This window comes from Pipistrellus kuhlii, unplaced genomic scaffold (assembly GCF_014108245.1).
Source record: "Pipistrellus kuhlii isolate mPipKuh1 unplaced genomic scaffold, mPipKuh1.p scaffold_m20_p_37, whole genome shotgun sequence".
NCBI lineage: Eukaryota > Metazoa > Chordata > Mammalia > Chiroptera > Vespertilionidae > Pipistrellus > Pipistrellus kuhlii.
In genome coordinates this window covers 4,564,085-4,588,835 of record NW_023425537.1, presented here as the reverse complement: position 1 = coordinate 4,588,835, position 24,751 = coordinate 4,564,085, and the positions used below count along the sequence as shown (strand labels likewise).

The following is a 24,751-nucleotide window of genomic DNA, read 5'->3' as shown; positions in this document are numbered from 1 at the left end:
GATACCAACAACAATCAAGACTTAACTACAATAAGGCTATACACGCAGTACACAAAGGAGAAGACCAAGAGTGCCTACCTCAGGTAACTGGGGAGGCTGACCCACTGGGCCATATAGGACACCAAGCACACAAAGCCACCCTACCAACTCGGAATCAGCAAAAAATGTCGAGAAAAGGAAACAGATCTCAAACGAAAGCAATGGAGGAAAACAAAAGGCTGGATATAGAGTTCAAAACCACAGTTATAAGATTTTTCAAGAATTTTCTAGAAAAGGCCGATAAATTTAATGAGACCCTTGAGGATATAAAAAAGGACCAACTAGCCGAAACTGGTTTGGCTCAGTGGATAGAGCGTCGGCCTGCAGACTGAAAGGTCCCAGGTTCGATTCCGGTCAAGGGCATGTACCTTGGTTGCGGGCACATCCCCTGTGGGGGGTGTGCAGGAGGCAGCTGATCGATGATTCTCTCTCATCGATGTTTCTAACTATCCCTCTCTCTTCCTCTCTGTAAAAAATCAATAAAATATTTTAAAAAAAGGACCAACTAGAGATTAAAATACACTGACTGAAATAAAAAATATTATACAGAGACCCAAGAGCAGACTAGAGAAACACAAGAATCAAGTCAAAGATTTGAAATAAAGAGGCAAAGAACACTCCTCCGGAGAAGCAAGAAGAGAAGAGAATCCAGAAAGTTGAAGATAGTGTAAGGAGCCTCTGGGACAACTTCAAGCATACCAACATCAGAATTATGGGGGTGCCAGAAGGAGAAAGAGAGCAAGATACTGAAAACCTATTTGAAGAAATAATGTCAGAAAAGTTTCCCCACCTGGTGAAAGAAATAGACTTACAAGTCCAGGAAGCACACAGAACCCCAAACAAAAGGAATCCAAAGAGGACCATACCAAGACACATCATAATTAAAATGCCAAGGGCAAAAGACAAAGAGAGAATCTTATAAGCAGCAAGAGAAAAACAGTTAGTTACCTATAAGGGAGCACCCATAGATTATCAGCTGATTTATTTTTTTATTTTTTATTTTATTTTATTGAGTTTTTACAGAGAGGAAGGGAGAGGAATAGAGAGTTAGAAACATCGATGAGAGAGAAACATCGTCCAGCTGCCTCTCGCACACCCCCTACTGGGGATGTGCCTGCAACCAAGGTACATGCCCTTGACCAGAATTGAACCTGGGACCTTTCAGTCCGCAGGCCGATGCTCTATCCACTGAGCCAAACCGGTTTCGGCTATCAGCTGATTTTTCAACAGAAACTATGCAGGCCAGACAGAAGTGGCAAGAAATATTCAAAGTGATGAATAGTGAGAACCTACAACCAAGTTTACTCTACCCAGCCGAGTCCGGTTTGGCTGAGTGGATAGAGGATCGGCCTGCGGACTCAAAGGTCCCAGGTTCAATTCCAGTCAAGGGCATGTACCTTGGTTGCGGGCACATCCCAGTAGGGAGTGTGCAAGAGGCAGCTGATCAATGAATCTCTCTCATTGATGTTTCTAACTCTCTATTCCTCTTTCTTCCTCTCTGTAAAAAATCAATAAAATATATTTTTTTAAAAAAGAAAAAAAAAAAGAAAAAGTTTACCCAGCAAAGTTAGCATTCAGAATTAAAGGGCAGATAAAGCACTTCACAGATAAGAAAAAGCTAAAAGAGTTCACCAGCAAACCAGTATTATATGAAATGATGAAATATATATATATATTTATATATATATTTTTTTTTACTTACTTCATTTTATTTTTATTTTATTTTATTTTTAAAATATATTTTATTGATTTTTAACAGAGAGAAAGGGAGAGAGATAGAGAGCTAGAAATATTGATGAAAGAGAAACATCGACCAGCTGCCTCTTGCACACCCCACCCGCAACCAATGTACATGCCCTCGACCAGAATCAAACCTGGGACCTTTCAGTCCGCAGACCGACACTCTACCACTGAGCCAAACTGGCTTTGGCTGAAATATATTCTTTAAGAAGAAGAAAAGGTAAAAATTATGATAAACAAATACATATATATCAGCAAGTGAATCTAAAAATCAAGTGAATTAAAAATCTGAAGAACAAAATAAACTGGTGAATATAATAGAATCAGGGGCAAAGAAAGGGAGTAGATTGATAATTATCAGGGGGGAAGGGGTGTGACAGGTGCAGGAAGAGACTGGACTAAAATGGTACACATATGGATGAGGACAATGGGGGAAGGAGGTAAGGGCAGAGGGTGGAAGGGAACTATGGGGGGGGGGAAGGAGAAACAATTGTATTTTTTGAAATTGTTGTGCAAGGCTGCAGTTAGGCATTTACCTATGCCGCCATCTTGGTTTCTCCAAAAAGGAGAAACAATTGTAATAATCTGAGCAATAAAGATTTATTAAGTTACAAAAAAAAAAAAACAAGAAGAAACTTATGCTCTTTCTTCAGTGTGTTCCAGAGATTTCTGTAATTTCCTGCCTGACTGAGGAAATACGATATGATCCAGCAGTCCAAAAGAATACTTAACCTCAGTAATCCTATAAAGGAAGATTCTCATTTGGGGTCCAAACATAACCTACAACAGCCCACAGAGTCTTACTTACAGCATAAAATCGCATGTTGTGTTTCAAAGGTATGGGGTCAGGGTCCTTTGACAGCTCAAACTGAGTGATCAGTTCATAGAGGGGTATATAAGTTGGTTGAGTTTCAAACAATGGAATTCCTGGGGGGAGGGGGGAAAGGACCAATATAACGATCACAATAAGATCAAAAAGTTGACAGCTCAGTTTTCCCTTCATGACTTCTACTTCATTTGTCCATTTATTCAAAAAGTACTTCAGTACCAAGTACCAATAACATCTATACCCATCAATACTTTTTTGAGGCCTACAAGACCAAAAGAGGTCTAAGTTAATCTGAAATTGAAACTTGTTTTTTCATACTTATAACAAGATTAGCTACTGTTACTTATAACTCACCTGTGCAATTCTGAAGTTTCTGAACAAATGCTCTAGATACTGGGATTGGCTGGGGAAATTTCAAGAAGAAACACGCAGGAAGATCAACACTATTGGCACTGGTGATTGCGGAAAAAGATGGGGTCCTTCAAACAAAAGAAGAGGTAGGGTTCTGACTTGATATGAAAATGAAAAATATAAACACCCATTCTTAGACATGTCTACTTCATACAAACACATACTCAGAATGCCTATCAAAACTTTCTTCCCCCAATTCTGAAGCATCCTATTTGTTAACCCTTAAGTATATAATCAAATATCTACCCTGAAGCATGTTCTCTAGTTATTGGTCCAATGTAACTCCAAACTAACCTAAGTCCCATGAGAGAAAAAGGAGCAATCATTTAAAAAGAGGAATTAGCACAGTTGTCTTCTTTCTCTCTTAGGATAGAGAATGTGTTCCATGAGCAAACTTCAGAGGAACATAAAAATAAACATTGAAAAAAAAAATTAAATGGGTAAAACAAAAAGCCAATCTCTAGAAAGTCAAGTGAGGGAAGAGCCAAGTGAAACTGGCTTAAAACTGGGCTTGATGGTAAAAAATGGACTTGGCTACCCTAGGATTAATTATAGTTAACTTACCATTTGTTGTCAACTGGGTGTGACCCCATAATTAATGGTGCAATTGGGAGTTTATACATAGCAGATGTTCCTTCAATTGTCACTGATGCATTCATGCCCAAAGATCGAGGAACTGGGAAGTGAGGGAAAAAAAGGATATTTTCCAAACTAACACAAATTATAAGGACTCTACCATTAAGAAAACAAAAACAGGCTAACTTCTGCATGATTTGTCAGACCTATTTTGTTTAACAGATGCTGTAATACCGATATAACTTAGAAATGCTAGAAGTTACCTTTCTAACCAACCAGTGTTTCTGTCAGTAAATAAAATAAAATACAGGAAATAATGCAGTCCAAGGAAAAAATTTTTAAAGCTCATTACTGATATTTGCTTATTTTCTCCAACTTTAGAATGTATTTAAATAGAATTATGATTATAGGATAATCAAAGATTGAAGTTATAACGGGATCAAATGAAGTATTAGGCCATTTCTCATTTTGTTTTAGTGTATTAAAGTGCAAATAGAAAACAACATCTATTATTGTAATTCTTTAGTAAGATGGCCAATTTCTTCACCATTAAAGTGACGATTAAAGGGGATTATTTCAAGTCAGGGTGGTTTATATGCTTTAATTCACTCATTTACTTATTCACATATATATATATATATTTATATATGAAGATATGTACGCATGTGTGTGTATGACTGTATCAGGTGCAAACTTTAACAGGGATAGCAAACTTATTACGAGTAGCAAACCACAAAGTACAAGCACAGGCATTCAAACTTAAAAAATTTTTTTTAAACACGACAAAAACCTTCAGTTGCTTAAAGTCTTACCATTATTTTCATGCAAAATGATGGGAGATGTAGTCTTATCATCCAGCAGGTCAGAAGGAGAAGCATAGTACTTCAAATTCATTAAATGACCTATGAAAAGTAAAACTTATCACTACATCTTTACTAGGTAAATTAAGATAAAGAAAAATATTCCCATTTTTATAAACCTATATACAGGAAATAGTTTCACAGATATGAAGACTCATGCTCTAAAGCAGCTTATGAAATACGACAGAAGCATAAGTATTGATTCTAGTGGCAACAACTTACTTCACGATTAAAAATATAAAATGTAGGGAAGATAGGTGTTAATACCTTAGAAATGACTAATAATTTTCTCCCTCTGCTTATAAACCCAAGGTGAAATTTTAAAAATATATATATTTTTTTATTGATTTCAGAGGAAGGGAGAGGAGGAGAGAGATAGAAACATCAATGACGAAAAAGAATCATCATTCAGCTGCCTCCTGTATGCCCCCCCCCTGAGGATCAAGCCCGAAACCTGGGCATGCACCTGGCCAGGAATAGAATTGTGACCTCCCAGTTCATACCACTGAGCCAAGCAGCCTGGCCCAAGGTGAAATTTTAAGTAATGACTCCTCAATGAAAAATCAGACATTTTTCTAAATAAGCAAAATAGGATCACATACCCCCACTTCTTGGCGTGAGATAGCCAACACTTCCATGAAGAATCTTATCTAAGGGACCAGCGTTGGTTGCTTTCCTGCAAAACAAATTACCTATGTTTGCTTATATTTAAAGCCTGCAGGTATCAGTACACATTGTGAAAATGACTTCAGCTCTTAAAAGCCATAAAATTAATGACTCTATCCTGTACTTGGGCATATAACAATTGTACTTCACTTTCAAAGTGAAAGAATTATTTCCAAGTAAACAGCAATATATAGTGTGGCAAACAAAAATTACAACTAGACTATTATTTATTAGATGGGAGGACAGGTTTGACAAGACTTCAGATAAAACTCAGGGAATACCAACCAAAAACTTAGGGATACTGACAGTCAGAAAATGGAATGCAATCATCATTTGGGAAGTGAAAGGAGATGGACAAGATGTAAAATATAGATAAAATACAGATGTATAGTAATATACATCTATCCTATATACAGGGTGGGGCAACAGTATGTTAACAGTTTGAGTACGAAAAACAAAAGTTTATTCTTGTATTATTTAACATCCAAACAACTGTAAGCCTTCTTTTGCCCAACTCCATATAATAAGACCTTGGTAATGCCCTATATAAAAAAGAATGCCCTATATTTAAGAATTGGGTACTCAAAAGGGTCATATAGAATTGACACCTTAGTCAGTCTTACCAATACATAACTGCCATTTTAGATAGATCCTGTTCTAAGGACTGGAGAGCCAAGTACATTTTAGTCTTTAGTTTGCTAGAAAGTAAAGAAAACAAGAGATAAATTATTAAAATACACACACACACAAATACACACACACCCCACACACATTCTCCCTCTCTCTTTTTCTCTCTCTAATACAGAAAGTCTAAAGGGCAAGTCTATATTGAAGGCAACTAAAATATCCATTATATATTAAAAAAAAAAACTTCTAAAATTTTTTTCTTTTTTTAAATCCATAGTGAGGCCCAGCTGGCCTGGCTCAGAGGTTGAGCATAGACCTATGAGCCAGTAACTCACTGTTTGATTCCCAGTTGGGGCTCATGCCCAGGTGTGAGCTTAGTCCCCAGCACAGGGCGTGCAGGAGGCAGCCAATCAATTATTTTCTCTCATCATTGGTGTTTCTATCTCTCTCCCTTATCTCTGGAATCAATAAAAATATATTTTTAAAAATAATAAAAAAATAAAAATCTATAGTGATATTCCTAGTGCCAAAAGTTCAACTCAATGGATATACCCGAATATCCATGCATTTGTGCTCTCTTTTGAATGGTGCTTGAAGTAAAACAGCCCAGCCTTTGTAAGTCCATCTATCTTGTTCTTTGGGCATTCTATCTTTGCTCAGTTGTTGAAGGATGGTGGTTTGTCTTATAGTTTTTGTATTTGAGTACAATGCACATTCTAACGTGATAGATGCAATGTATTATTGTGTAGCCACGGTTTTCTAGATAAGTCATATTTTAGATCTTAATTAAAATGTGTTTCTAAACTTAAAAGAAAAAAAATAATAATCCAGCGATCTAACAAAGCTAATTTTTATTTCTATTTTAAAGAGCCAAGCAGGTTAACAGAATCCCAAGTAGGATAAAAGTAAAAATGACAAGCCAGTTCTACAACTAATTTCTTTCAGCCCAGAAATCAATATGTTGAAGACATCTCAAGGATTATAGTCTCTTTTAACATAATCCATCAATGCAAATATTATTTAAAATAACTTAAAAACATAGAGTTGAAAGGTGAGCTCTAGATTGTCAGTACTATTAGAAATCACAAATGAGATAGGGCAAAAGGCTTGGCAAACTTCTAAGCACAATATAGTTTATAGATTTATATTGGTTTTTCCAACAATAGCAAAAAAATAAAAATACTCACTTGTCTCCTGGAAGGTTATAAAGATTAACAAGACCCTTAAGGTGCTTAGAAAATTCGTCAAAATTTTTTTCCCTATAAGGAGTTAAGGGAAGAGGGGAGAGGGAGGAGAATAAAAGATATATTTACTACTCAATCTTAACAGCAAAGTGATAAAAATCATATATAAAACTAATTTTCATAATTTGTTCTTTCCCCCCCCCCAGCCAAGTTTCTAGAATTAATCAAAAATAGCAAAAGAGCCCTAGCTAGTTTGGCTCAGTGGATAGAGCATAGGTCTGCAGATTGAGGGGTCCTGGGTTCAATTCTGGTCAAGGGCATGTGTCCAGGTTGTGGGCTTGGTCCCCAGTAGAGGGCGGACAGGAGGCAGCCGATCGATCAATGATTCTCATCATATGTTTCTATCTCTCTCTTCCTCTCCCTTCCTCTATGAAATCAATAAAAATATTTTTTTAAAAAAACAATAGCAAAAGAAATGAACAGTTTTCCTTGTTCCGCTCATTTTTTTGGAGGCGTTAATAAGCAGTATAAAAGTTAAGCCCGGCCGGTGAGGCCCAGTGGTTGAGCACTGACCCAGGAACCAAGAGTCACTAGTTTGATTCCCAGTCTGGGCACATGCCTGGGTTGCAGGCTCAGTCTCTGGTGGGGGGCATGCTGAGGCAGCCATTCATTGGTATTTCTAGTGCCTATCCCTCTTTAAAAATCAATAAAAACATTTTTTTAAAAAGATAGTAAAAAAAAACCTGATAATTTATACACTAATTTGCTTCTAAGTAATAAGCCATTTATTTATTTATTTTCCTCACCCAAGGACATTTTTCCCATTGATTTTAGGGTGTCAGGGAAGGAGGGAGGGAAACATCAATGTGAGACATATCAATTAATTGACATCCTCATGCACTCAGACCGGGGCCCAGGATCAAATCTCCAACCTATGAACATGTTCTTGATGGAGAATCAAACCAGTAAACCTGCAATGCACAGGCCAACACTCTAACCACTAACTCACACCAGCCAGGGCAAATGAGACATTTTAAATCATTTCCTTTTCCTTTTTTAAAAATAATATGTTTTATTGATTTCAGAGAGAGGGGAGAAGGAGAAAGAGATAGAAACATCACTGATGAGAGAGAATCATTGCTCAGCTGCCTCCTGCACGCCCCACACTGGGGATCGAGCTCGCAACCTGGGCATGTGCCCTGCCTGGAATCGAACCTGGGACCCTTCAGTTCACAGGCCGACACTCGATCCACTGAGCCAAACCAGCTAGGGTAGGTACTTCCTTTTCCTTTTAATATATAACGAGATGAGTAGATGTCACGAGGCAAAAAAACAGGCTTGGATTCTAAGTCAAATGGGCTTTTGTGGGCAGGCTTAGGAATCTAACACAACAATTCCAACTCTCTGTATCTCTTTTCAAACTTAAAAAAAAAAAATCTCGAAAGCTAAATTGCTCTGCCAATGTCAGATAATTGGCCAGGCACTTATTGAATACTTACTGCTAGAAGTGCCATGGAGACAATAAAAAGAAACAGGAGTAGCAGCAAAATATATTCCCTACCTTAGAATTACAATCTATACAAAGTGACTAAAAATATCAGGTATAAAGGCTAATATTCCTATTGAGGTTCCTCTTCCAAACATGCTCAGAAATTAACTTTATTTATTTATTTTTACTGATTTCAGATAGAGGAAGAGAGAGGGAGAGAGAATCATTGATCGGCTGCCTTCTACAAGCCCCTAATTGGGAGTCAAACCCTCAACCAGGGCCCGTGCCCTGACCAGGAATGAAATACTAACCTCTGGTTCATGGGTAAATGCTCAACCAGTAAGCCACACCGGCTGGGCTATTTACCGAATTCAGAGAGCAGGAGGGAGAGAGAAAAATACCAATTGGTTGTTCCACTTATTTTTTTTTTAAACATTTCATTTTATTTTATTTAATTTATTTATTTCTTTTTAATATATTTTTTTATTGATTTTGTACAGAGAGGAAGGGAGAGAGACAGAGAGCCAGAAACATCGATGAGAGAGAGAGTCATCGACCAGCTGCCTCCTGCACACCCTCCACTGGGGATATGCCCGCAACCAAGGCACATGCCCCTGACCGGAATCAAACCCGGGACCCCTCAGTCCCCAAGCTGACGCTCTATCCATTGAGCCAAACCGGTCTCGGCTGATTGTTCCACTTATTGATGCATTTATTGGTTGCTTCTTTTCAGGAATCAAACACACAACCTTCCCCTAGCTGGTTAGAACCTTGGCCCATGCACCAAAGGATTCCAGGTTCAATTCTTGGTCAAGGGTATCTGGGTTGCAGGTTCAATCCCTGATCCCAGTCATGGCACATGCAGGAAGCAACCAATCAATGTCTCTCTCTCTCCTCCTCCCTTCCTCCCTCTTACTCTCTCTAAAAATCAATTAAAAAAAAAATCCTCTTGTTAAAAAAACATACACATTAAAAAAAAAACACCCTGAAACTGTGGCATATCAGGATGATGTTCTAACCAACTGAGCAACCTGACCAAGGCACAAATTAACTTTAGAACACCTCTAGTTCTTAAGTTGGAGCAGTCTTCTACTCCAAATAAGAACCAGAAATATGGGCTTGGAGGACTAAGCCAATGTCCACCTTTCTGGACAAAGGTGATAGCTTTGCTAGAATTATTGGTTTAATTAAATCATAAAAAGTTTATTTTTATGTTGCACTGCAATTTTTTAAAGCTGGTTCAAATTTGGTGTATTTAGGGTGTGGGCATGATTGGGGAGGGGTGGGGGATTGGAATGGGGGTTTGATGACAAATATGCGATACCTTAATCAATAAAGAAATAAAATGAAAATTTAAAAAAATGGGTGCATTTCGTAATAAGCATATAACCAGATCACTGAGAAATATGAGTGTAAAACTTAAGTTTCTTAATACTACCACCCTTTCTAAGACATCTCTGTGGCATCTTCTACAGAACTGCAAGAACTTCAACTTTATCTATTTATTTATTTTATTAATAAGAGAGGGAGATAGAGAGAGAGAGGAGGAGGAGGAGGAGGAGGAGGAGATGAAGAGAGAAAGAAAGAGAGAGAGAGAGAGAGAGAGAGAGAGGGAGGGAGGGAGAAACATCGATTTATTGTTCCACTTATTTATGCCTTCACTGATGGATTCTTTTATGTGCCCTGACCAGGGATGGAACCCACAACCATGATGTATCGGGATGATGTTTTAACCTGAGCTACCCGGCCAGGGCAACTTCACTATATTTAAAACATAAAATTGATGTATGACTTTCTCAAATTCCCAGAAAGTATGGGGGGAAAAGGAGACTCATGTAATATTTTAAACAATAAAAAATTTAAATTAAAAAAAAAAAATTCCTGCCCTAACTGGTTTGGCTCAGTGGATAAAGCATTGGCCTGCAGACTCAAGGGTCCCAGGTTCAATTCTAATCAAAGGCAAGTACCTTGGGTGCAGGCATATACCCAGTAGGGAGTGTGCAGGAGGCAGCTGATTGATGTTTCTCTCTCATCAATGTTCCTAATTCTCTATCCTTCTCCCTTTCTCTCTATAAAAAATTAATAAAATATATATATTTTTTAAATTCCCAGAAGAGAATTTTGGGTTTAAATTTAAGTATGGAAATTTCTATTCAATTCAAAGGGAAAAGATAAGCCTGGAGAAAAAAACCCACCAATTGACAAACAAGATTCTTTAAGACTAGCACTATACTATGATGGGAGTTTATGCCTTAAAATATAAAACAATTTTTCTCAAAATTAAAGTGAAAGGCCAGCTGGTGTGGCTCCGTGGTTGAGCATCGACTTGTAAACCAGGAGGACATGGTTCAATTCCTGGTCAGGGCACATGCCCATGTTGGAGGCTCGATTCTCAGTGTGAGGCGGGCAGAAGGCAGCCAATCAATGATTCTCTCTCTCTCTCTCTCTCTCTCTATCTCTATCTCTATCTCTCTCTTCCTTCCTCTCTGAAATTAATAAAAATATTTTTAAAAATAAAGTGAAGTTTTTTATAGTACAGACCCAATTTTTTCAAGCTTTCTCTAATTCAATAGTTAGGTGCTGTTTATTTTGTTCCATACAGAATTCCAAAGGCTAGGTCAGTAGTTCTCAACCAAGAGTGATTTTTGCCCTCAAATGGACATTTGACAATACCTGTAAATATATATTTTTAAAATATATTTTTATTGATTTTTGAGAGGAAGGGAGATGGAGAGAGAGATAGAAATATCAATGATGAGAGAGAATCATTCATCAGCTGCCTCCTGCATGCCATCTACTGGGGATCGAACCTGCAATCAGAGCATGTGCCATTGACCAGAATCAAACCCGGGACCTTTCAACTCTATCCACTGAGCCAAACTGGCTAGAGCATACCTGGAGATATTTTTTTATTGTTGCAATTCAAGAGCTACTTCTGTCAACTAGTGGAGAAACACCAAGAATGCAGTTAAACATTCTACAATGCACAGGGCAGCCCCTAAAGCAAAGAATTTTCCAATCCAAATTATTAACACTGCCAAAGTTGAAAAACCCTTGACTAGATTGAGTAAGGTAAGAAATCAAGTTAAGTCAGTTCTGAAAGTGAACAAGTATACACTCTGAAAAATCTTGACTCAAGAAATTAAATTTGTTCCTCAGGAAGGTAACTTTTGACTGGCCTCAAAACCTAGCTATAAAGAACAGCATTGTCTGCCAATATCAGGGACTATGTCATTTGCTTACCTTAGCTGCTGTACAAGCTCTGGACAGCTCTGAAATTAAAGAAATTATGTTAAAACATTAAACTACTTTAAGAACTTTGAAGACACCAAGAATTTTTCTCTTATTAGCACACATGCCAGTTATTAAGATATCAAAAAAACATCTTCTTTCTACTTGGTAAACCATGGGATTGGGACAGGAAATTAAAGATCAAAATATATGAAACAGTTTACAAAAGAATCAACTTTCAGTAGCTTGTTTAAAACATGAGGACCTCTCTTTAATGCCATCCTTGGAATCCATATCCAATTGTCTGGTTACACACAATTTACATTCATCCCTTTATAGGAGTTTTCAGAGACATCAGCTACATAAAAGATAATCTGTCCATCTTGATTATAAGTTCTTTGAGGATAGAAACTTTATTAATTATCTCTGAAACGCCAGCACCTATTGTTCAATTGTGGCTCATGTTTGTGTATATGAAATGGAAAGGGTTTCTCTGGTGTTTCCACTTGTTAAAGCTTTCGGATGATGTTAGTGATGGTCCCATATTACTCTAAATCCCATTCTAAAGCTACTGAGGTTGTAACCTATCACATCACCTCTACAGTGGCTCACGAAAACACTAACCGCAAGCTATTTCAAACCCCAACAATTCATTTTAAAATTAATGTCCTAAGTAAACCCCACAGATTCCAGTGAAATATCGACAACACATACCATAGGATTCTCCCCATGGTGAGCCACTTTTACATCACAAAGCTGTCCTGCAGGATCTAACTGCACCTCCACATAGAACATATCTGACGTGATGTAACATTCAGTGCCACTGGCACTGAGATGAGAGCCCAGTCTAGCAGGAACAAATCAAAACAAAAATTAATAGAAGACACATAAATGAAGCCACCCAAAGTCAACACTAAGTTAAACAGTTCTGCCTACAGATACTCTGCCTACTTACCCATTTTGTCTTGCTATAGACTCCAAACGATCAGTCATTGCGGGTAAAGATGTTACTATGAAAGGGTGAAAAAAGGAAATCAAAGGATGTTCCAAATAATTTAAATTGTATTCTTTAAAGACCATCCTTTCAAAGTGATAAACACATTCAATAGTTCGAATGCTTACAATTTGCACAAAGGTCATTGGTAAGGATTAGCTATGGCCTATGCAGTAGTAATAAAAGTAAAAAAAGTAATCTAGTTGAGCCCTGGCTGGTATAATCTAGTTGGTTGGAGCATTGTCCAGTACACCAAAAGGTTCAATTCCAGGTCAGGGCATATAACCAGATTAAGGGTTAGATCCTCGGTCAGGTGCATATGGGAGATAACCTATGGGTGTTTATCAATGTTTCTCTCTCTCCCTTCTCTTTAAAGTCAATTTTTAAAAATATACTTGAAAAAACTATTGGATCTTTCTCTTCTCCCTTTTTCATTTGGGACAGTTACCTTTAATTTAAAGAAGATACAGTTATCTGCTAATGTTTGATTAAGGAAGATTAACATCAAAACCAACATAAAAACAGGCATTCTCCCTTTCAAGTGTGCATTTCCTAAACTCTTCGGGTCCCCACAAGACTTGCAATCAGCGGAGCAATGGACAGCTAACCCCATGAACCTGTCTCCAAGGCCCCTTTTCTCTGACTTTCCAGTGAGCCAAAGCAGCCCTGTTCGGCTCATTTTGTTCCTGTGACATTTCTAGAGAACAAAAGCAGCCCTACCTAGACTCTCTCCTATTGCTTCTTCTATCCTAAGCCCTTTTTTGTTTCATTGTCCCCAGCTTTAATAAACCCACTCTTTAAAATAATAAAATAATAATAATAATAATATATAAATACGCAAGTGTTTATAGCAGCATTATTTACAATAACCAAAAGGTAGAAATAACCCATGTGTTGATCATGGCTGAAGAGATAAACAAAATGTGGTATACACATACATTAAAATATTATTCAGCTTTCTTAAAAAGGAAATTCTGATACATGCTACAAAATCAATGAACCCTGAAGACATCATGCTAATTGAAATAAACAAGTCACAAAAGGACAAATACTTTATGATTCTACTATTATAAAACAAATTCTTACAGAAAGAAATTAGAATGGTAGTTGCCAGAAAGGGGGGAGAGGAGGAAATGAGAAGTTATTGTTTAATGGATACACAGTTTCAATTTGGGAAGATGATAAAGTTCTAGAAATAGATGGTGACAATGGATACGCAGCTATGTGAATGTAGTACCTAATGCCAATGAACTGTACATTTTGAAATGGTTAAAATGATAAGTTTTATGTTATGAATATTTTACCATAATGAAAAAAATTAACCAATGTTCAGCTGAGTAAGTTTCATTTGTGGTGCATCAGAAGAAAATATTTTTTTACTTCCATTTCACATACAAAAAAAGGGGGGGGGGTAATTATAAGCATGACTAATCAAGCTCACAATTTAAATTTTATATTTGCTTTCCTGTAAACATTGTCTAGAAACACAGTAAAAACCTTTTAGCGTTAAAATGTCCATTTTCTTATTGAAAATTAATTAGAAGAAAGCATGTAAAGGTGAAAAACAACAACTTTCCCCTGCTATCTATAGTTATGCTTCATCAATTATCTTTTTGAGTCTCTACCAGCCTTTAAAATAGGATCAAAATAAATGTCTCAAAACATCAGCTAAGAGTGCATCTCAATTCCATAATAAAAGCAAAACCAAAACCTAGCATAGAAAGTTGACCTGTTTCAATTTATATTTCTAGTGTAAGTGTAAAATAGTCCTTCTTAAACAGGTGGTTTTAAGAAATCAGCATATTTCAAAGATGATTACAAACCTTTGAGAGCTTTTTGCAATGTCTCCAAACAGCTGACCAAATGTTGGTGCCCTCCAGAACTCATCACAACTCTCTTCTCCTGTATTAAGTGTGAAAACATTTGAGGTAAAAATTAACCAAGCTAACAGTGTTTTAGATAAGCATATCTATTATCCTAATTGTAATACCTCAGGATACTCTACAGACTGTATCTACTTGAGCCCTGGCTCGAATCTATTCCATATATTTGAATATGTAGAATATATTCTCTATTCCCTCTATACTCTAGATCAGCAGTTGCCAACCTTTCGGACCTCATGGACCACCAGTAGTCCGGGGACCACCAGGTGGCAACCGCTGCTCCAAAGGTTTTCTTAAACCAGCGGCCGCCAACCTTTCTGAACCTCACGGACCACTAGTGGTCCACAGACCACTGGTTGGAGACTGCTGCTCTAGATAGTCTATAGACTTTTAAAAAATATATTCTTAACTGTTGCTCTGTCCATCCAGCCAAAGGAAGAAAGTTCACATGGTACATGGATATATCCATATCCCTATACAGAAGAAAGGAAAAGGTATTACCAGATCTAAAACTAGATAACCATGCCCTGGCTGGGTGGCTTAGTTGTTTGGAGCATTGTCTCATACATCAAAAGGTTGCAGGTTCAATTCTTGGTCAGGGCATATACCTAGGTTGCAGGTTCGGTCCTTGGTTGGGGCACAAATGGGAGGCAACTGATTGATGTTTCTCACATCGATATTTCTCTTTCTCCCTGAATAATCAATAAAAAGCATATCCTCGAGTGAGGATAAAAAAATAAAGTAAGAAAACTTCAATGGGAAAATTAGAAAGAATCAAAATGTAATATATAAATAAGATTACTTATATATTATAAGTAATATATAAATAATATATAAATGTAATATATAAATAAAAATGTAATATATAAATGTAGAAATAACTACATCCTAAAGTTTACTCAGTTAAATGGGGTGGCTCACAAGATTTGGCAATTCCCAAATTATTCTAATACAACCACACGGCAGACAAAGTAAAAGATTGCATAGTCCAGAAAAGGGATTCCCAAAGAAAAAAATAATAATAATAATTGGCATACATTTTCTAACCCCATCTAGGGAAGAAGTTTTTCTCTGAACAACATTAGAATCCCCAGAAATGTGAACAGTTTTATGATATAAGGATAGTTTTTCAGCCGGGACCGGTTTGGCTCAATGGATAGAGTGTCGGCTTGGGAACTGAAGGGTCCCGGGTTTGATTCCGGTCAAGGGCATGTACCTTGGTTGCGGGCATATCCCCAGTAGGGGGTGTGCAAGAGGCAGCTGACCGATGACTCTCTCTCTCATCGATGTTTCTAACTCTCTATCTCTCTCCCTTCCTTTCTGTATAAAAATCAATAAAATATATTAAAAAAAAAAAAAGGATAGTTTTTCAGGCTTTTCCATGTCCTAATTCCTCTCTTTAATCTAATTCCAATTTCACAAAACAAACATCTGATTAATTAATAATCTGTCTTCCCTTGTACCTTGAATATGCAAGGAGGCACTCTGGATAATGAATATAGTATTTTGGTAACTGGAAAGATAGACCCTCTGTTGTAAATAAATAAATTGGCATTCTGATTTGCATGTTAATCTACTGAAATTTTGTTAGTATATCAGTCGTAAACAATTCAAAGTCTCGATAAAGCAGTAAAGCTAAGTTTCTGAATCTGCAAAAGTGAAAAGTAGACAACAGAAGTTATGGTAACCAAACCAAAGCACTGGTATCCCCCATAAAAGGGGGTCCTTAGTGGCCACCTGAAATTCCTCTATCTCATAATGTCTCTCTAATAACAATATCATTTATATAGCACATATTTCAAACTAGAATATGGCTGCCTTGTACTCCCAGTAAAAATTTAAAAATTACAATCTCTGAGTCCTCAGACTGTAAAAATTGCCATTCTTTTATTTAAAACATTTTTTAAATATTTTTATTGATTTTTAGAGAGAGGAGGGGAAGAAAAGAGAAACAACAATGTGAGAGAGTAATATTGAGTGCCTGTCTCCTGCACACCCTACACCAGGTATTAATCCATAACGATAGATTGCCCTGACCAGGAAATCAAACAGGCAATCTTTTGTTGCACGAGACAAGGCCCAACCAACAAAGTCACACTGGCCAGAGCAATTTAAATACCTTTTATGTACACAACCTTGAGCCAGAAGATGCATATATATTTGTAGAATTTAGTTAAAAAGTATTTAGCAACCTGACACTTTAATATCCATTATCTGATTTGATCCATACAACAGAACTGTAGCAGGTCCTCAAGTATCTTCATCTCATTATAACACTGAAAAAACAAAAACTGATTCCTGGCTGGGGCCACTGTGTAAAATTTGCACATTCTACCCATGACTATGTGAGTTTTCTCTGGGTTTCACCCATGTCCCAACAGCACATTAGATTAACTGCCATGTCTAAATTGCCCCCATCTGACTGAGAGTGTGAGTGTGTGAGAGTATGTGAGAGTGTGTGTATGTGTGTGTGTGAGTGTGTGTGAGTGTGTGTGCACTTTGCAATGGAATGGCATGATGTCCAGGGTAGGTTCCCACCTTGAGCCCTGACCCCGGAATAGGCTCTGGCCACCCAAGACCCCGAATTTATTCCAACAAATTGAAATATTATCTCACTTATTTTCATTAATATTTCTTAAATGGATGTATAGCTCACATTTCTTTGTTTAATATTTTTAAATATATTTTTATTGATTTCAAAGAGGAAGGGAGAGGGAGAGACAGAAACATCAATGATGAGAGAGAATCACTGATCTGATTGGCTACCTCCTGCACACCCGCTGCAGGGGATCAAGCCCACAACCCAGGCATGTGTCCTTGACCAGAATCAAGACTGGGGCCCTTCAGTCTGCAGGCTGACGCTCTATCCACTGAGCCAAACCAGCTAGGGTTCAATGTTTAATATTAAAAGTTTTCTGGGTCTTTATTAAGAATTTCAGTGATGTTTTGTGATCAGAACTATGCCATAGGAACTTAACTCTTATGTATATCAACAAGCGTATGGCAGTGGTCGAGTCGGCAAACTCATTAGTCAACGGAGCCAAATATCAACAGTACGACTGAAATTTCTTTTGAGAGCCAAATTTTTAAAACTGAAAATTCTTCTAACAACACTTCTTCAAAATAGACTCACCCAGGCCGTGGTATTTTGTGAAAGAGCCACACTCAAGGGGCCAAAGAGACAGATGTGGCTCGTGAGCTGCAGTTTGCCAACCACGGGCCTATGGTGATATTGGTTTCACTATACATCATTTTGCTTAAAGTTGCAGTTTCCAAGAACCAATAAATGTTAACTAAGGACTTACTGTACATGAAAAAACAAACTGAATTGTATGCCTCTATTTTCCAAATGAGAAACCAAACTCAGATATCTATTTCTATCTACCTACCGACCTATCTATCTAAAAGCCTAAGTGACCGTCCAACTGGTAGCTATGACATGCACTGATCACCAGGGGGCAGATGCTCAATGTAAGAGCTGCCGAGCCGCAGTGACTTGGCAGCTGTGGTTCTCAGGTGATACACCCGGAACCAGAGAGGAGGGAGCCCAAGTCGGGGATGTGTCATCCCTAGAAACACCCTCTCGCAATCCAGGACCCCTCGAAGGGGTGTCAGAAAGCTGGTTTCGGCCCAATCCCCGCAAGCCAGGCTGAGGGACCCGACTAGTGCACAAATTCATGAACAGGGCCTTTAGTATTAAATAATTTGTCCAAGGTCATATAAGTAATAATCACTTGTGTCAAGCCTAAAACACAGGCCTTTGATGACAAATTCAGTTACTTTGCTAGTGCTGATCATTTTGAACACTAATAAATCTACTAAACTGAACTTATTCTGGACATAGAGTAAGATTTGGAGGAGAGAGGGTACTTTCATTGAAGTATATGGAAGAGTATACAAATCTGAAGAGATCTATGAATTATCACAAAGTAAATACATCCATATAACTATTGCCTAGGTAAACACAGAGAAGTAAAGTTTTCCTACATCACTTCATTACCACAGAATCATATGGATGAACTTTTAACATCCACCCCCTACACATCCCAACTCCCTGCCTTCCATTTAACTAAGGGCTCAACATACTGCTGAATGCTGAATGACTCAGGAAGGTGTAGTACGACTGCAGAAAAAGAGGTGGACGGAGTGAACAGGTGAAACAAATTGAGAATGAATTGAAAAAATATATATATATATTGATATATATATAATATAATGAATGAATTGCAAACTCAATTCCTATTATAGAAACAATGAAAGTACTATCACATTAGTATCAAGTTTAATAGGAAGTGAAGAATAAATGTCTCTTTCCCAGTCTACCACGTGTGTCGCTTATTGGTGTATTTCTTAGCACCTTTGCCTAAAGTACCTCACTGTACTATAACTCATGATTAATACAATTTTATAAATATGTCTCCTTCTTAGGTGTACTATAACTCATGATTAATACAATTTTATAAATATGTCTCCTTTAAAAAAAAAACATTTTTTTTTATTGATTTCAGAGAGCAAGGGAGGGAGAGCGAGAGAGATAGAAACATCCTATATAATAAAAGCCTAATATGCTAAGTGCCTGGTCATCCAGTTGGCCATTCAACCAATCACAGCATAATATGCCAATGCCGGTTGACTGTTCATCCAGTAGCTATGATGTTCACTGACCACAAGGGGCAGATGCTCCAACTGGTAAGTTAGCTTACCGCTGGGGTCTGGCCTATCAGGACTGAGTAAGACTGGCCGGACATGCCTTGGAGCCCTCCCACGTACCTCCCTGGCCCCAGTTGTGCACTGGTAGGGTCCCTCTGCCTTTCACAACCCGGGGACCCCTGGGGGGATGTCAGAGAGCTGGTTTTGGCCTGATCCCACGGGCCAGGCTGAGAGACCCCACTGGTGCACAAATTCGTGCACTGGGCCTCTAGCCAATGATAAGAGAGAATCATTGATTGGCTGCCTCCCCACATTGGGGATCGAGCCCACAATCCAGACATGTACCGTGACCAGGAATTGTACTGTGACCTCCTGGTTCATAGATCAGCACTCAATCAGGGCCAAACAGGCCGGGCTTAGGTAGATTTCTTAAAACACCTGAATACATTGTGGCTATCAACTTTATGACAAATAAAACAAAAGACACACTATATTAGTTTGAAAAATTTGACACAGGGAATGTAGCTTATTAAATAATTATCAAAGCACACACACAATCCTCACCATGACTTGTCGCACAAGCTTAATTGTTTCACTCCAAGGCCTATTTTGGTTAAATTTTGCATGGAGCCGTTCCAAGAGAGAACTCATCTTACTCAGCTTTTCCGACTCTACAATATAAATCAAAAGACATTGTTAGAAACTCTTCTTTCAAGACCTTATAGTTTTTCTTGCAAACAACCCTCCCATATGTCGTCCTGGTAAAAACTCAGTTAAAATACTTTTCAATATCATTTACTTCAAAACATACAAATAATTTATTTTTAGTGACAAGAAGACATATAAATTATGGGCCTAACCTAATGAACACTACAGAGCTTTCTATTCAAACTTTTAATTAGAACCAAAAAGAACCATCTCTAATTATGTTTCAAGATCAGGACAACAATTTAGTGACAAAATCATTTCATGAAATGTATGATACCCCTTGATGAGATAGGTAGAGTACACATTTGAATATGGCCTTACTATGGTTAGCTGGTTTTTAATGTGAAAAATATAAACTTTGCTCATCTTTTTACATATTTTTAAGAGATCTGTCATTCAGATTTCTCCTATTTGAATTCTAACTATAACTATAGAGAGAGGGAAGATATCAATAGCTAAAGAATTAGTTTCTAACAGAGGTAAAAGAAAGGTAGAAAAGACTGGTTCCTGAAATCATTGGGTGAACAAATCTCCTTGCCCTAAAAGCTCCTTTTGAGAATTCTTGTACTGCTTAGGATGAGCAAAGGTCTATGCTAGAGATGACTGGCAATGCAAAAACACAATATGCCTGAGATAACATCTGTGAAAGTGTGTGAATAAGTTAATGTGGAAATAACTATCACATAAAGCAAAATGAGATATGCTCTTAAAAACAGGCACACAGCTGATCTCCTTATGAGGAGCAGGCCCAAGCCTGTCCCTTCCCTTCCTTCTCCCTCCCCCATCCCCCAGGCCTGTTACTTTTGCCTTTCCCTCTCCCAAACTCCAAGGATCCTTCTTTTGCTTCTGTAACTTGTTTCCTGAGCCTAGCAGTCCAGTAAGCTCACTTCTACTACTTCTGTAACTTTCTAAATAAAATTTCTCTTATTAAAAGGAAAACACACACACAGAGATGCATTACTAATTGAAATTCAAAGGAGGAAAAGTTTATTAGTTGTGGAACGTTACAAAAAAGATGTCATTGAAAAATGAATAGGCCCTAGCTGGTTTGGCTCAATGGATAGAGCATCGGCCTGCAGACTAAAGGAACCTGGGTTGGATTCTGGTCAAGGGCACATAACCGGATTGCAGGCTCGATTCCCAGTAAGGGGCGTGCAGGAGGCAGCCAATCAATGATTCTCTCTCATCATTGATGTTTCTATCTCTCTCTCCCTCTCCTTTCCTATCTGAAATCAATAAAAATATTTTTTTAAAATGAATAGAATGTTAGCAATCAGAGTTGAGACAGTGACATCTTCTAAATCAAGATTCACGCTCCTCCCTCTAATACTGTCTTCTTCTGGAAAACTGGTTTGGGGGCTATTTCAGCCAGTTTACAGTTCTGGACACATTTCTAGGAATTCCCCTTTTCAAGACTCATTCCTTCAAGCATATTGTATATGGTAGGGGATATGGCAGTGAACAAACTAGACAAAATTCCTGCTTCATTTTACACGTGTCATTCCTCTGCACCCAAGGAGTGAACCTTTTTCTTTCAAAAAACACCCCCTTCTCTTCCTTGAGGAGCCTGAGAAATATCATTATATGAAAGTTCAAGTCAAACATTTTTGGAGCAACTATTTATGTCCCAGGAACTATACAATAAATAAGGCAAGGTCTCTGATATACAAAGCTCAATATAAAGTGGAGAAGACAAGTACAAAATAATACAGTGAGCAGTATTAGTAACAGAAAACTATGTCCAAAATACGAAGGAAGCACTTTAAAATTGGGGTAACTTTAGGGAGTCAAAGTCAGGTTCCACAGAAAAGCTATTTTTCAGTTCTGAATTGGTCCAGTCATTGAAAGGATGAAAATCAACACACACACAAGAGTACAGGTTCTGAACACGTTGACGTTCCAGGGAACTGCTGGCTTTTAATATACCATAAGGACCTAGTCATTTCCCTCACGCCCAAACATCCTCCAGGACTTTGACACACAGCTCGGCATCCCTCTTCTTATGCCATTATTCAGACGTTTGAGATTCACTCGCCCGGTCTTCCCCAACTGTAGGATTCCAATGCCCAGAGGCCCCCCTGATTGCCCTTAGCTAAGCAAGAAACCTTCCCAGAAGTTGGGAGTCCCCATCCCCACCAAGTCCGGGGCTCTCCCCCATCAGGGAAGGCAGAGTCAGAATCTAAAGCACACAAATGCAGCCCCACGGACTCTGCGCCCGCGAGGGCGTAGCCTCCGCGAAGGCATCGGACCCCCAGCTCCTTTCACAAACTGGCTCCCCCCAGATGTGTCGCGCCCCCCTGCTTTCCCCTTCAATCACTCACCCTCGGTTTCCCCCAGAGCCTTCATCCTGACAGTGGGGAAGGCCTGACTCCTACACAACTGGGTAAGCTCCTCCCCACCACTGACGGGGGGATCGAGTGAGTTGGGGCTCCCAGGAGGCAGGGCACCAGCAGTCCCCACTCTTCCCGAGAAGGCTCAGTCTGAAGTCCCTGGCGGCCAGAAGAGAAGGGTGCTCCCGGCCGCCGCCATCTTCCCCAACGGAACTTCCCAAAGATCGCGAGATTAACCGTGATCCCGCGAGAAAGAGGAAGAGGGAGGGACGCCGAGCTATCGTGAAAAGGATTAATGGTGTGCTTCTCGCGAGATTTTTTTCCAACCGAGCCTTCCCCATAGATTTTGGTTGCCTTACTGCAGCTAGGAATGGTTCTTGGCAGGTGGTAGGTGGCCCAGCTCCTGACACATCTCATAGATACAGTGCATATCGTTGGGATACATTGATAGGGTTGCCAGATAAAATACGGAGCACAGTTAAATTTGCACTTAAAAAACTAAACAAATATTTTTTTAGTATAAAAGTATGTTTCAAATAGCATATAACATGAGCCTAGCAACCTTAAAGTTGATGGAGAACAGAGAGCATTTATCCAAGTGAGAATTTTTTTTACAATATATTTTTATTGATTTCAGAGAAGGAGAGACAGAGACAGAGAGAGAGAGGAAACAACATCAATGATGAGGAAGAATCACTGATCAGCTGCCTCCTGCACAACCCCCACTGGGGATGGAGCCTGAAACCTGGGCACGTGCCCTTGACCAGAATCAAACCTGGGACCCTTCAGTCCACAGGCCAATGCTTTATCCACTGAGCCAAACCGGCTAGGGCCCAAGTGAGAATTATTGTTTTGTTTTGTTTTGTTTTTGAGAGTACATTTATTAAAGCTGGGGACAGTGAAACAACAAAGGGCTTAGGATAGAAGAAGCAATAGGAGAGAATCCAGGTGGGGCTGTTTTTGTTCTCTAGAAATGTCATAGGAACGAAATGAGCCGAGGTGGGGCTGCTTTGGGTCACTGGGAAGTCAGAGGAAAGCAGGCCTCGGAGACAGGTTCAGGGGGGTTAGGCCAGAACGAGCTGCCACTGCCTATTGCTCCCTTGGCTGCAAGTTTCCTGAGGACCCTGAGATGGGAGGAAAGAGATGGGTGTGCTTCTGGGAGGGAGAGTGCTGATAGTTCATATTTTACACTTGATCTTAGCCAAAGGGCCGAGAAGCGATGATAGTTCATATTTTAAATGCTAATTCCCTTTCTGTTGTCAAAGTGTTCTTCATTCAACAAGCATCTATGGAATCCTAGTACTTGTGTATATTAATATAATATAAACATGAAAACACAGCCCCAGCCTTTGATGGGCTTATCTGATTTAGAGTTCTGAAAATACAATTGGTCACAATAATCATAGGTACTCAAAATTTGTTAATTCATTATGCCAAAAGTATCAATGTTAGCCGAAACCGGTTTGGCTCAGTGGTAGAGCGTCGGTCTGCGGACTGAAAGGTCCCAGGTTCAATTCCGGTCAGGGACATGTATGTTGGTTGCGGGCACATCCCTGGTGGGGGGTGTGCAGGAGGCGGCTGGTCGGTGTTTCTCATCGACGTTTCTAGCTCTCTATCTCTTTCCCTTCATCTCTGTAAAACATCAATAAAAATATATATATTTTTAAAAAAAGTATCAATGTTAGATACACAGCTTCTGTGTGGAAGCTCTCTATACATAGAAACAATAATATCTGTACTAAATATAGGTAGAAAAATTTAAACATTACAAAGCTTGAAAATATAGTAAACTTTAGCAAATTTTGGCCACAGAATAGAATGTTATGATTTCTCATCTAAAAATAAAAATGAAATGACATTGTTAGAAATTTGTACTCAAGAAGACAGGAGAGACATGTCATTAAACAAACAAACAAAAACATATGAAGAATCATTCTATATGGCAAGAAGGGGTCAATGGGCAAATTTTAAGTGACTAAGCTTTGAGGGTGACTTCAGAGGACTCTTTGAACCTAAAATCTAAACAAACAAATTATTTCAATAGTTTGTGCTGGGTAGGAAATTATTATTTTTTTAAAATATATTTTATTGATTTTGTACAGAGAGGAAGGGAGAGAGATAGAGAGAAACATCGATGAGAGAGAGTCATCAATCAGCTGCCTCTTGCACACCCCCTACTGAGGATATGCCCGCAACCAAGGTACATGCCCTTGACTGGAATTGAACCCGGGACCTTTCAGTCCTCAAGCCAACGCTCTATCCATTGAGCCAAACCGGTTTCGGCTGGGTAGGAAATTATTATAAATTTAGTTAAATCTTTCTTTTTCTTTCATCCTCACCAGCAGGTATTTTCCCATTGATTTTTAGAGAGAGTAGAAGGAAGGGGAGAGACAGAGAGAAAGAAACATCTACGTGAGAAAGACACATCCATTGGTTGCCTCCTGCACGGGCCCCAATCAGGGCCTGGGATTAGGCCTGCAACTGAGGTATGTGCCCTTGACCAGAATCAAACCAGGATCTTTCAGTCTGCAGGC

General features: G+C 38.6%; 1 protein-coding gene across 10 annotated transcripts in view; it reads right to left on the bottom strand.

Annotated features, from left to right (window-relative positions):
* The window catches only part of MED1 (mediator complex subunit 1), a 33,932-nt gene extending 11,480 nt beyond the window's left edge, over nt 1–22,452 (bottom strand). For 3 of the 10 annotated variants that reach the window (XM_036407906.2, XM_036407902.2, XM_036407904.2), the window contains exons 1-13: nt 22,209–22,450; nt 19,744–19,850; nt 14,470–14,548; nt 12,608–12,662; nt 12,367–12,499; nt 11,665–11,693; nt 6,936–7,007; nt 5,745–5,819; nt 5,058–5,131; nt 4,408–4,497; nt 3,584–3,695; nt 2,963–3,087; nt 2,588–2,706 (exon numbers count right to left, since the gene is read on the bottom strand). In XM_036407906.2, coding sequence (XP_036263799.1) covers nt 2,588–2,706; nt 2,963–3,087; nt 3,584–3,695; nt 4,408–4,497; nt 5,058–5,131; nt 5,745–5,819; nt 6,936–7,007; nt 11,665–11,693; nt 12,367–12,499; nt 12,608–12,662; nt 14,470–14,548; nt 19,744–19,850; nt 22,209–22,233 — 1,095 coding nt within the window. In that variant the 5' untranslated portion in view covers nt 22,234–22,450. Of the gene's footprint in view, nt 1–2,587; nt 2,707–2,962; nt 3,088–3,583; nt 3,696–4,407; nt 4,498–5,057; nt 5,132–5,744; nt 5,820–6,935; nt 7,008–11,664; nt 11,694–12,366; nt 12,500–12,607; nt 12,663–13,732; nt 13,764–14,469; nt 14,549–19,743; nt 19,851–22,208 lie in introns of those variants that run through there. The other 7 variants (XM_036407901.2, XM_036407908.2, XM_045570809.1 and 4 more) reach the window with 7 other exon arrangements.
* Nucleotides 22,453–24,751: the final 2,299 nt, after the last annotated feature.